General features: G+C 43.0%; 1 protein-coding gene across 6 annotated transcripts in view; it reads left to right on the top strand.

The window, feature by feature from the left end:
• The window catches only part of MAEA (macrophage erythroblast attacher, E3 ubiquitin ligase), a 115,415-nt gene that overhangs the window by 38,211 nt on the left and 63,109 nt on the right, over nt 1–14,095 (top strand). For all 6 annotated transcript variants that reach the window (XM_075066652.1, XM_075066651.1, XM_032779940.2 and 3 more), the window contains exon 3: nt 5,718–5,921. In XM_075066652.1, coding sequence (XP_074922753.1) covers nt 5,718–5,921 — 204 coding nt within the window. The remainder of the gene's footprint in view (nt 1–5,717; nt 5,922–14,095) is intronic.

Raw genomic sequence — 14,095 nt, 5'->3', positions numbered from 1 at the left:
GGAGTATGGGGACAGCTGTAAGAAACAAAATGGAATAGGGGGATAGCTGTAACAGACACCTGGGTCCTTCCCTGGTGGTCTAACTGCTAAGGGTCTGCAGCTGCTATTTGTGTCAGGCTCTCCTTGCAGCCTGCAGTGAGATGAACCATATCATGTGCTCCCTGAACTCACTCCCCCCAGTTTTAAGGGCTGAGCCTTGGTACAGGGTGGAGAGATGTGTGCATGACAGGTAAACTCTTCTTTCTTCATTGAAGAAAGGTTCTCAGATCCTAAAATGGATCTACAGCTAGTTTGCATCTTTCACTTGACCTTCCAGTGGCTCTGTTTATCTGTTTGTAAAATGGGGTAATGATAGTTACTTTCTTCATAATGTGCTTTGACATCTATGAATGAGAGCTCAGTATTTATTTTGCAGGCAGAACTCAGATATCAATCATTAGGTCAAGGATACATCCTGTTTGCTTAAGAGCCTGCCAGTTTGGTTCTGCCTCTTCAAGTACCTTAGAGCTGCAGATACTTGGATATAAAACTCTTCAGAACTGAAACCATGAAAGTTAACTTTCTGGTGTGATTGGATGTTAAGCTTGATCTGTGTCCAACTTTTGAGCAGGTTTTTGGGCTAATCCACTTAATTTCTGGCTACCTGCACTACTGCCAGATACTTCCTCTTGCATCCCTGGCTTGATCCCGGTGTGATAGACAAAGCATATGGGGGAAAACCTGCACTGCTTCCTGGACAGTGTGTTCTGTTATATTTTTGTGGTTGGGGGAGGAAGCCCTCTCTCACACTTTAGACCAGCTTGGAGAAGGGCTAGCTAGACTTCCTTTGTTCTCATTAGCAGAAACCCATGTAGAGCTGTGATGATGTACCCCATAAGGCTTCATGGGAATATTCTGGTGTGTGTGTGTGTGTGTGTGTGTGTGTGTGTGTATATGAATTATGTGTGTCATAACATGTTCCAGTTATATGTTACATGGAGTATCTATGTAAAGGTTATAATCTACTGAATACATTTCTCCTATTTGTATGCATGTATCAGTTTTGTACTTGAAGTTAGGAATATTGGCTGTATACTTGCTTGATTTCTAAGCAGCCTTTGTAAAGCATTTGGTCAGCTTCTTGAGAAAGGAATGTGCAAATTAAGTGCCCAGTCAAGAAGCACTTAAGGGACAATGGCTCTTGAGAGGCTCCAATCCGGATAAGAAGTCTACAGGAGGACATTCAAGGTAGCAGAGTAACAGTGGCTGCTGCCTGTAGAAATTGAGTCATGCATGGACATCTGGAGTCACATGGGCAAGTTACAACTCCATCTTGGAGCTGGACTTTGCATAAAAGAGAGGAAGGGGTCTCTACCCACAAGAGAGAGAGTCTACTTAAACCTGTGGAGACCCCTCCATTTTGTCTTCAGCTGACTCAAGAGATAGTCTCTCCACCCCCAAGGATTCCTGAAAGAAACTGGAACAAAGGACAGTAACTACAGGGGGTGTGAGTGATTGCTGTACCCAAACTAAAAGGAGACTAGTCTGTAAAAGGAAGCTTACTGGGTGAGGGTTTCATCTGTATTCAGTTTTCTTAAACATAGACTTGCGTGTTCTGTTTTATTTTGCTTGGTAATTAACTTTGTTCTGTCTGTTATTAGTTGGAACCACTTAAATCCTGCTTTCTGTACTTAATCACTTTTTACTTATTAACTCAGAGTATGCATTAATACCTGGGGGCGGGGGGAAGCAAACAGCTGTGCATATCTCTCTATCAGTGTTATAGAGGATGAACAATTTGAGTTCACCCTGTATAAAGCTTATACAGGGTAAAACAGATTTATTTGGGGTTTAGACCCCATTGAGAGTTGGGCATCTGAGTGTTAAAGACAGCAACACTCCTGTAAGTTGCTTTCTGCTAAATCTGCAGCTTTGGGGCACGTGGTTCAGACCCTGGTCTATGTTGGAGCAGATGAACGTGTCTGGCTCAGCAAGACCAGGTGCTGGAGTCCCAGGCTGGCAGGGAAAGCAGGGGCAGAAGTAGTCTTGACACAGCAGTTGGCAGCCCCAAGGGGATTTCTGTGATCCAACCCATCACAAGAGCTAGGGAGCACTAGCAGAGAATTGACAAATGGTACCTTCCAGCTTTTCCTTTCCCTACACTTACTCATGGTGAAGGTCAAGGCAAGCAGTAGCCTATCACTTGTTGCTACTTGCATTTCTAACAATGGTCCCTTTTGGTCTTTCAATGCAAGGCCATGGACGAACAACATGTTCAGGCAAAGACCCAGTAAACTATTGAGATGGTGTTAAGGGACCCTCTAGCCTGATTTCCTTAGCTCTCAACAGTCCACATTTTCAATGTGTCTGTGGGACATCTCTGGTGTTCATGTCACTGGTTCTGTTGGGGAAGCCCCAGTCCTGCATTTCTCCCATGCCTACCCTTTTAACCAACTGACCACGCTTCCCATCAGTGACTCCCTAAACTCATCTCATCAACAAATTTGCAGCAGAGAGGCCCAGGAAAGTATCTGTGTCCTCTCCTAACAGTCCTGACAAGGGGATCAAAGTGGCAGCAGCTTTGGTTCCAAACTAAATTCAACCAAAGTGTTGCATACATCTTTTCAGGGGAGTTGTACAGCCTTCGTGGTGTTTGCCTCAAAATAATCTTGTTTTTTCAGATCCATTTCCTTTTCAGAAATTTAATGTCAAGCCAAAGCTTTTTGTTTGGTTGGTTTTTTTTTGTTTTGTTTTTAATGACTAACATCCTCCTTTGCTAAATATGAAATGCTCACAACTTATTTATGAAGAGTCTGTTTGGGTTTTTTGTTGTTTTTTAAATTGTCTTGGACCCTACACTGAAAAATTCTGTAGTAAAATTGAAACACTCTAGTGAGTTGGAGTTACCTTCGTTATAGTGAACCATTTTCTCTTAAGGAGTAATGAGGATTGTTAAAGTTTTGGATTAATATAACAGGTTGAACTAGAGCCAGGCTTAGTGTGGACAAGAACTAGGGAAATTTATTTAGTGGCTCTGTTAATGCACTGCAATCGGAGCTCAAGACCAGGTATTCGAAAACTAACCTTCCCATGAATAGTCTGTGAATTCTAGTGGATCTCCATTTGAGAGCATGAAACTGCTCTCTTTAACAGGGGCCTTTAGGAGAGAGAGACTGGAGAGTTTAAACCAGTGCATCTGCCTCTTTCCCATTCTTAGTAATAAGATATTTAATTATAACATATAATAGTAAATAAAACTGCTGTTGACTGCTTTCAGTAGGTTGTACACATTGACTTATTTTGTGGAATCTAAATTAGCTACTGGTGTAATGTGCAGCAGTCATAAGTACCTAGCCTCAAGTTGCAAATGTGGCTGTAATTAATTGCTAAGTGAAACATGCAGCATGATTAATCAGCCATCTAATTTGATAGGGTGGGGGGAGAAAAGAGTGTGATTATGTGGTAAAAATAGTATTGTTGTGGAAAGAGGCTTTCATTGTGCTGACTCTCTGAGTTAGACATTCTGTAAGAGTGGCTGGGAAAAACTTGTCATCCTAGTGTGCTTAAGTTAAAACTAGTAAGAAAAGGTTCCAGCATTAGACCCATGTTGCCAGGAGCACTGGAGGCAGGACACAATCTGCAGAAATCCTTCACAAGTGTTGTAGAATAAAGATAATTTCTACTGATTTAACAAAGATGCTGAGACTTGACTGTAAACTGATTTGAGATCCTTTATTGAAAGATGCTGTGAGGGCCAAATCCTCTCTAAGTCCATTAGTGCAGGTCCCAATACATAGCTCCACTGCTGTAAAAGGACAAAAGAAAGCAAAAATGGAGAGGCTGTACAGGTTGCACTGCAGTAGCCCCTTGAAGAGTACCATATCTCCATGGGGAGGGGGAAATGAGGGCAGATTATAGGTGCAAGACCAGTGGGTTTCAACTGTTGGGATCCATTGGCAACAAACTTGTATGGGACTTGTGGGGTGGTATGCATAGTAAGACATGGTGGCAACTGCTGCTAAAGTGGTCACGTTTATGTTTTTTCCATTTTGTAGCCCATGGGGCTAGCTTGCGGTAGTATAGAATCTGTTTTTCGTTATTGGTTTGATTATATTATTTTCTTGGTTTATGTTTTGTTTGAATAATTCCAGTACACATTACTTCATTATACTTGGCTGTAATGCAGGGAACCTACAGGCCTGTATCCTGTATGATTAGCTAGAGCAAAGTAACATAAATGTTTGTAACCTTTGGCATAGATAAATGGCCTGCCGCAGGAGTTCTCGAACTTCATTGCACCACGACCCCCTTCTGACAACAAAAATTACTACACAACACCAGGAGTGGGCACTGAAGCCTTAGCCCACCGAAGTGCCACTGTCCTGGGTGGGGGAGCCAAAGCCTGAGTCCCACTACGTTAGGCAGGGAGGGGATCAAGCTGAAGTCCAAAGGCTTCAGCCCCAGCCAGCGGGGGCCTGTAACCTGAGCCCCACCACCCCGGGCTGACTCCCTCAGGCTTGGGTGGCCCTGAGCTTCTGCAAGTCTAAGCCAGCCCTGGCAACCCCATTAAAATGGGGTCGTGACCACTTTGGGGTCTTGACCCACAGTTTGAGAACCACTGGCCTACCAGTTACCCCTTTTGACTTTGGGGAACTGAATGTGTTTAGCAAAATTCTGGAACATACCAGTAACCGCAAGGTAGACCGCAGAACATGGAAGTAATGATGTAGGCCAAAGGTAACGGTTTTGAGGATGAGATAATGAATATTAATATGTATGAATATGATATTAACATGTCAGAATATACTAGCCTATAGCGTAAGTGTACTTGAAGATTTATTTGGGTGGGGAAATAAGATTTGGGCATGGAGGGTTGGGCATTAATATGAAAATTCAGGACAGTGCCAGGACTGTTTAAGAGGGCAAACCACCATGCAGAGGGGTTGCTCCTTCTTTATGTTCTGTTAAGCTATCCACTCAGCTTCTGCAATATAGTTCAGCTACTCAACACTCGAACATGATCTCTGCCAGCTTGGGATTAGGAGCCTGGACCATTGAACTCATTAGGCATGCCAGAGACAAGGGTCATCCTCTGTCTCCCACTATCAGGTTTCCATGGAAGGGTATGAGTATGCTAGTTTAAGTAGCGTTTTAGAAAAGGGATGTTACCACCAGGGACTATAGAACTGTATTACTTCTTTGGGGCTTTGTGGTTTATAGCTTTGATTATTCTCTCATTTATTTTAATAAAGAAGTTGAAAATTTGGTTTTGTTTTCAGTGTGAGTGACCTTGCCCCACATCCCAAGGGTCCATACCAGACATTGAACTCCCCGTGTTCTCTAATTCTGTAGCCTGAACTTGGGAAAAGAACCTAAGTATCTTCTGGTCAGATCATTGGCAAGCCATAATAAATTAGCCCGATAAATTCAGGTCAACAATTTAGAAAGATTTATATGGCAGTAGCACCTAAAAGTCTCAGTGAGGCTGGGCCATACTATGAAATTTCCTGTATATAAGTAGAAAAATAAAACTGAACTGGGAAATTAACTTTTTGTAACTCAGAGGCTACTACATGGATTTTTTGTTTGTTCTGAGCAATGTGTAATCTTTTTTGTTGGATTCGTACACATTCTACATATTGTACAGTAAAGGTGTTATATTGCTTTAAAAGGCACTATTCACTGAAGCTGAAATTTGCTTTAATTTTTAATTGGATAACTCTTTTTCTGAAATTTAGGCAGTTGAATCGATCCAGGCTGAAGATGAGAGTGCAAAACTTTGTAAACGCAGGATTGAGCACCTTAAAGAGCATAGTAGTGACCAGCCAGCTGCTGCAAACATGTGGAAGAAAAAACGTATGGATCGCATGATGGTGGAACATCTCTTGCGCTGTGGCTACTACAATACAGCTGTAAAACTAGCCAGACAGAGTGGTATTGAGGTTGGTACCAACTTCTGTTCTATGTAGATTCTTATACTGTGCTAATCATTATGGTATCTGAGTGTTAGTTTGTATTAAAGAGAGATTAGGGGAAACACAGCAGTTGATCAGTGATATGCTAGCTATTTTGTGTACTAGAGTATGCCTGAATTCTTACTATTTCAGTTAAATTATTCTCTAAACCAATTCTCTAGAGTCTGTTCTCTCAGTATATATTTGTGTGTTAAATAGAAATTAGAATTGGAGTCATAGTGTTGATGTTACAAAATTAAATTAATTCCTAGGCCAAGGCTCCCCCACCCCCCAATGTCCTGAAACGTACTGTTACATTTTTATTAAAGAATGTCAGACTGCTGACTAATCAGTTAGTGGAGCTTTCCATCTGTCCAGCCATACTTTCATGATTTGTGAGGTGATCAGGCTGATCACAATAACATAGGCTATCTAGAGTTCTGTTGTACTATACTATTATTAAACATCTTTTGGGGCACTTTGGATAATAAAATACTTTGGAATAATTCATTTAATAGTTGTCTCAAGGTTTTGTAGTCAGTGTCTTCTCTCCCCCCTCCCATTTATAGTTTTGCTCCAAAGCAGCAATTTTGTGCATTTTATTTGTATTTTCACTTTATTTTATGTTACCTTCCTCCTACTTACAAATTTTCATAAAGTTGCTGAATCATGTTGCCTAACAACACTTCAGGGCTTCTATGCTTCGTGTTCCTTTGCATGGCTTATGTATGCAAGGTGCTGAGCTATACTGGATCCGGGAAGGCTTTTGTGCTCCACCAGCAACTGCAACTCAGAGGAAAATGAAATCAATGTTTTAGGAAAAAGCTGGTTGCTATGAGAATTTTGGAGTCTTTCTCCTTAGAAACTGACTTATATTTGTCTTGCTGAGCTGTTGGGGGTAAGTGCCATTGGGACTCAAAAGTGCCCTGGCTCAGTACTGTAAGCTATATTGGCACTTCTGACACTAGAAGGACAGTGACTGTTGTAGTAAGATGAGTCCCAGAAACATAAACTCTTGTATCAGAGGCCCAGTCTGAGGCCTGAAACCTGAACCAAAGTGCTTCCAGGCATTGCTAAGCAAAAGCTGGGCTGTGAGCCAGAAGCCCGCCCCAGAAGTTGGCGAGAATAGGGTTGCTAGAAGCAGGTGTATCCATACATAAGTGCTAATAAGAGGACTTGTGCCAAGATGGCATCAGAACACTCTACGGAGATAACAAGGAACAGACAGGTGCATCTTAAAGACTGGGTCAAAAGGACAGCATGATGGATACATCTGTGTGAAACAACATAAACAAAGGAGGAGACAGCACCCTAATGAGTCAAGGGGGCTGTACTTCAATACATCAGTAGGGATGAGTAATCTGTCCTGTAACTGTATAAAAGTAGGTTCCGAGTGCACTTCTTTGTCTAGTCTAGGGAGCAGTGGAAAGTCCCACCACTGGCTGAGCCGGTCCATTGCCAGGAGGTACAAATTCATAGTATGTCTTGTAGAGTCTACGGGAAACTATTACTGTGCTTCTTTTGACCATAAACCTGGCTCGGGTTCCTTCATACCTTCCTAGAGTCTGTTGTCTTGGGGGTTCTCTTGGAGTCTGCTGTGTCAGCTCTCTGTGCAGAACTGGGGCAGCACACAGAAGGAACATGCTTGCAGTCGACTGTTATCATCGAACAAGAGCAGAGCACCACACTTGTAGCTACTGACAACAACTGTTACTGTTAAAAACATATTTCTGAGGAGGAAGGTGGTGGTAGTAGTTTTAGCAGCATGTGTGGTTTTCTGGTTTTGCTTTATTTTTGAGGGGAGGGAATATCTTTAAACTGGACACAGTTCAAAAAGGGGGAACTTATTTGCTAGCCATACCAAAAGCTACAGCATTAATGTAATTTGTTTGCTTCCAACCTATTTCGTAGTTCCATGGCTGTTTCAACCAGCCTGATCTTGTTTGGCCAGCAATGTCTTCAATAAATATGAAAATGAAAGGTGGGGAGGAGGAGAAATAAGGAAGTGAAAAATGAGTAGAAGAATCTTATCTAATAGGAGAATATCAAATTGTGTTCATAGGCATCTTTTCGCTCATGAGGTCATTCTTTTGGTTAAGAAGGGCGATGTAACAAGAAGAAGCCTCAAAAATAAAGTACTATTATTCTTGTATCATGTAGCTGCAACTGCATGATCTGCAATTCCGTTGGTCCTCAGCTGACAGAAAGGAAGTTTTCCTCCATTGGAACAGGAGCTGTAAGTCTTCTGCTGCATAATCAGGCCTCTATATGTACCAGATATATCTACACAGCAATAAAGAGGTCAAGAAGATTACTTCCCCTCTGTAGCAGCTCACTTCTCTTCTGTAGCAGGTCCTGTTGAGCATTAATTAAACTGAAAAGGCATAACACTGGTTTTGAAGTGAGGATGGCTAGAGTGGGACTGTTCTCTAATGCATTGCAGGACTGGGCAGAATACTTTTTTGTGATGCCTCATGACTTTTCACTTCCATCTGCTGCATAAATAACTATTAGCAAATGTGAAAACTATTTTTGGACTAAAATATTTGAGTTCATCAGCACCTGACTGCTGCCTTCAGGTCTCAACACTCTTAATTGCCTAATGTCTGAATCATTTAACTATTGAAGAAAAACTTAATAGTTTGAGTAGAGTGAACAAAGAGAGTCTGTGACCCCAAGACCTGCTCTGTGCCAGCTGGCAAAGGGTTCATTGCCTTCATCAGCAACTCCTACCAGACCTAACATATTGCTGCTGTTGTATTTGTCTGTAAAGAAGGTTGTATGAGGTGTCAAATGATAGCGTATATTTCACTGGTTATTGTAAATCTTCTGTGATGTCTGTATGGGTGATTAATTAAGAAGTTGTATGCATGTACTAAAAATATATTTTAAATCTTATAACAAGGCAGGGTTGATCAACAAGTTTGTCCTAGACAAAGGAATGTTGATTTACCTGTCTGTCTAGGTCTCTGATGTAAATCAAGCTTTGAAAAATCCAAAACACAATGTGAGCTGCATTTTCATGTAAGTCAACAGGAAAAGTCTGGTTGACAGAGGGATGTGAGATCAGCATGGGAAGACACTGAGGTGAGTTGTCTTTTGTGTCTAGGATCAAAACAATGAGTTTGGAGAAAATATAGTAAAAGCAAAAGGACTTTTTGTTATCTACTTCACTGAGGAACACCCTTGGCAGATGGGGATGATTCATGGAGAAATCTGGATCACGCTTTGATTGAAAATCAGCAAGCTTTGCAGAAAGTCTGAGGATGAGAAACCATTTTAGACAAAGGAATGCCGGCTGCTCAAATCCTTCCTCAAGTAGTTGCAGCCACGTATTCCATTTATGGTTGTGCATGCCCAGCAGACCAGAGCCAGGGAAATTTGGTTAGTAGTACCCATAGAGGGGCAGTGCTCGCACATCATGGCTATAGTCCCCTCCTTCCCCTCCACTTCTGCAGCTCTTCCCTGACTACATGAGAGAGCACACCCTGACTCTCCCTCAGTTCCTTCTCACCACCCATAACTGGAGTGGGAGCTCTGTCTATTCTCAACCTCTCAACTAGTTTAGTTTTTCTTTTGTTGTGTATAGTTGTTAGTAACCTTAGTGTTAGAGCAGTGTCAGTTGTAGTAATGTTTTTCCCTCGTTGGTGCCCTCACTGGGGTTTAAACACTGTTCTTCATGTAGGGAAGTGATCCCCAACAGCAGTCACCACTCACAGTGCTTGTTCTGTCTTGGGGAGGCCCACATCAAGGAGCATTGTGCAATCTGCAGACCATTTAAGAAACAGACTCAAGTGGCTCAGAACCTTCACCGGAAGCAGCGTCCCAGAAAGAGAAAATAGATGGGCTTGGGGTTCGACCTTTGAATACTTCCTGCCCCAGTGTTTTCCAAGTGCCTGTTTTGACTCCTTGGTCCAGAGCACTGTTCTAGTCATTGCTCTTCCCTCCTCATCTTCTCTTCTGGGAGTGTGCCAATAAAGTTTGTGGATGACACACAGCTGAAATGTATTGCCAATACAGAGGACCGGGATATCCTATAGGAAGATTTGGATGACCTTGTAAACTGAAGGAATAGTAATAGGATGAAATGTAATAGTAAAAAGTTCAAGGTCATGCATTTAGGGATTAATAACAAGAACTTTGGTTATAAATTGGGGACACATCAGTTGGAAGTAACAGAGGAGGAGAAGGACCTCAGAGTATTGGTTGATCAGAGGATGACTATGAGCCACCAATGTGTTATGGCCGTTAAAAAAGCTAATGTGGTTTTAGGCTGCATCAGGCGAGGTATTTCCAGCAAAGATAAGGAGGTGTTAGTACCGTTATACAAGGCACTGGTGAGACCTCATCTGGAATATTGTGTGTAGTTCTGTTCCCATGTTTAAGAAGCGTGAATTTCAAACTGGAACAGGTACAGAGAAGGGCTACTAGATGATTCTGAGGAATGGAATAACTGTCTTATGAAAGGAGACTGAAAAAGTTGGCTTGTTTAGCTACCAAAAGGTTGAGGGGGGATATGATTGCTCTTTATAAATATGTCAGAGGGATAAATATTAGGGAGGGAGAGGAATTATTTAAGCTCAGTACCGAAGTGTGGACAAAAACAAATGGATATAAACTGGCCATCAGGAAGTTTAGACTTGAAAAGGTTTCTAACTATTAGAGGAGTGAAGTTCTGGAATAGCCTTCCAAGAGGAGCAGTGGGGGCAAAAGACATATCTGGCTTCAAGAGTAAGCTTGATAAATTTATGAAGGGGATGGTAGGATGGGATAGCCTAATTTTGGCAATTAATTGATCTTGGACTATTAGCAGTAAATGTGCCCAATGGCCTGTGATGGGATGATAGGTAGGGTGGGATCTGAGTTACTATAGAGAATTCTTTCCTGGGTGTCTGGCTGGTGAGTCTTCCCCACATGCTCAGGGTTTAGCTGATGACCATGTCTAGGGTCGGGAAGGAATTTTCCTCCAGGGCAGATTGGCAGATGGCCTTCTGCGTCATGGGGTACGGGTCATTTGCTGGAGGTTTCTCTGCACCTTGAGGTCTTTAAACCATGATTTGAGGACTTCAGTGGCTCAGACATAGGTTAGGGGTTTGTTGCGGTAGTGGGTGAGTGAGATTATGTGGTCTGCGTTGTGTAGGAGGTCAGACTTGACGATAGTAATGCTCCCTTCTGACCTTAAAGTCTATGACTCTGCGACCCATTCTTAACCTTAGCGGACTCTACAAATATATCAGGAACCTGAGGTTCTGAATTGTCACTCTGTTTACTATCCTCCCCACATTGTCTCACAATGACTGGTTTGCTGCTTTGGACATTCAGGATGCTTACTTTCTGTGACTTGGCAAAATCGTCACAGGAAAGTTCCTTTGGTTCATCATGGCAGAACGCCACTTTCAATATGCAGTGCTTCCATTCAGCCCCTCCTCTGCCCTCTAGGTTTTTATCAAATGTGTGGTCATTGTTATGGTGTATCTCAGAAAGGAGGGAATTCATATTTTCCCATATCTGGATGACTGGTACTGAGGGGCAGATCCAGAAAGGAAGCTCTTGCTCACGTCAGCACCACACTGCACTTGCTTGACCATCTGGGTCTTATCCTAAACACCGCAAAGTCAACCTTGGCTCCTACTCAAAAAATCAAGTTAACTGGCGCTCTGTTAGATTCCACAATATTGAGAGAGTTTCTGCTGATGACTGTCTTTAGACAATTAGCCACTTTTGCCTCTGTCTGCAGTTTCAGCATTCCACGACTTTTCAGGTGTTGAGACCCTTGGACCACATGTCCACTTGCATGCGAGTAGTCCAGTTTTCAAGGTTTTGCCTTTGCCCGCTTTTAGATGTGGCTCTGGATGGTCTACTGTCCTGCTTGTCGTTCTCTAGATAGACTTGTTCATCTCCCTCCACTGGTCCTGGACTCCTTGCAGTGGTGGATGCATCCAGAGAACATTTGCCAACACGTTCCGTTTTGTCCAGCCCTCACCAACCAAGGCAGTTGTTACCAATGCCTCACAGATGGGTTGGGGGTCATGCCTGCGGTTACTGAAAGTACTGGGACTGCGCTTACAGTGGGAGGACTCACACCATATTAACTTGCTGGAGCTTCACGCTGTCTACAATGCATGTCATGCTTTTCAGCACCATATCAGTGACTTAGTGATTCACATACTTATCGACAATACCACTGCAATGTATTATGTGAAGAAACAAGGGGAAGCACACGCTAGGCTGCTCTGTTTTGAGGAGATTAGGGCGTGGTAGTTCTGCATCGAGGGAAACATTGCTTCAATAGCCATTCACTTGCCCGAGGTTCAGAATCATCTCAGCAGTTATTTTCCATAAGTCACAAATGGTTCCTGAAGACAAATGTCCACTGGGTCATCTTCACTTCTTGGGGCATCCCCATTACAGTGACCAACAAGAAATGTTGTGTGTTCTGTTCTGAATGGGGCCTCAATACAGACTCCTTGTCTGATGCTTTCTACCTCAGGTGGCAGTCAGCTTCCTGTATGCCTTTCCTGTGGTCCTAGTCATTCCTCAGGTCATTCTGAAGATCAAGGCAGATCAGGCCAAGTTCATTCTTATGGATGATACAGTGTTGGTTTTCCAACCTTCTTGCTCTCTGTTCAGGTTCCCATACTGTTTCTGCTCCATTCCAACCTACTCACTCAGAATCATGGCTGCACCTTGCATCCTAGGCTCAGTTCCCTGCATCTTACAGCGTGGCTGCCATATGGTTGAATGAGGAGGAGGAGCAGTGTTCGGCAGCTGTCGAACAAGTCCTGCTCAACATTAGAAAGTCCTGTACCAGAATCGCCCATTCAGTAAAATGGAAGTGGTTTTTGGTGTTTGTCATTAGCCTTCAGAATCCAACCGATGCTGGCTTCTATTCAGGACATCTTGGAATATCTGCTACACCTTCAATTGCTAGGGCTTGCACTTAGTTAATTGCAGCATTATGGGCATTTCATTTCCCCTCTTCAGAGAAGATTAATCTCCCCTATGCCATGGTAACAAGTACTACTACTTCTACATCCTTTGGTCCGAGAGCCAGTTCCCCGGTGAGACCTAAATACAGCCCTACTGGCTCTGATGTGTCCTCTGTTCGAGATTCTAGCATCTTGTCCCTTTCCACTCTTGTCAGAAAACTGCTTTCCTGGTAGTGATAAATCTGCAAGGAGAGTGTTAGTGCAGGTTCTGATGGGAGAGCCTCCTTATACACAGTTCTTCAGAGACTAGGTGATTGTGACCCACTCAAAATTTTTGTCTAAAGTGGTCTCTTCTTTCATTTGAACCAGGTGGTGTATTTACCTGTGCTTTTTTCTAAGCTGCATTCTTCTCTGGCGGATCTGTCTCTCCATTCCTTAGAAGTCAGAGGATGTCTAGCCTTTTATCTGGACAGGACTAAACCATTTTGTGCATTGCTGTGTTTGGTTGTGTCACATGCAGACTACATGAAGGGTCAGGCGGTCTCTTCGCAGACAATCTCCAAATGGGTAACATCCTGCATAAAGCCTACATATGAAATAGCCTTGGCTAGGCCCCGTCAGTATGTGCAAGCTGGTTCTGTGCGAGCACAAGCAATGTCCATAGCATTTCGCATTCCAATTTCCGTATTGAACATTTGCAGGTCTGCTTATGTGGTTGTCAGTACATATGTTCACAAACCATTATGCCATAACAGCATCTTCTAGAGCGGATGCAAGCTTTGGTAGAGCAGTCCTGTGGTCCTTGTTCAGGTGGATTCCAAGCCCTGCCTTCTTGGTGCGGGGAGGTACTGCTTATGAGTCACCTAAGTGGAATACATAGCTGAAGAAGAAATTGTTACTTACTATAATGGTGGTTCTTTGAGATGTGATGCGGGCCTGTATTCCATGACCCACTCTCTGTCCCCTCTGCATTGGAATCTCACTTCAAGGCATTCAGTGTAAAGGAATTGGGGGAGGGTTGGGGCAGCGCCACCTCATGTAGCCAGGGGAGGGGCTACAGCCACGAGGCACGAGCACTGCCCCTCTTAAGAGTCCTACTAGACAAATTTCTCCAGCTCCAGTGTTCTGGGTGTGCACACACTGAAGTGAATACATATCTACACATCTCAAAGAATGAAAGTTACAGTAGGTAACTGTTTCTTACGTTTAGTCTTAGCATGTTATACTTTTGTT

Source organism: Chelonoidis abingdonii, chromosome 5 (genome assembly GCF_003597395.2).
Source record: "Chelonoidis abingdonii isolate Lonesome George chromosome 5, CheloAbing_2.0, whole genome shotgun sequence".
NCBI classification, from domain to species: Eukaryota; Metazoa; Chordata; order Testudines; family Testudinidae; genus Chelonoidis; species Chelonoidis abingdonii.
This window is presented reverse-complemented; position numbering and strand designations above follow the sequence as displayed.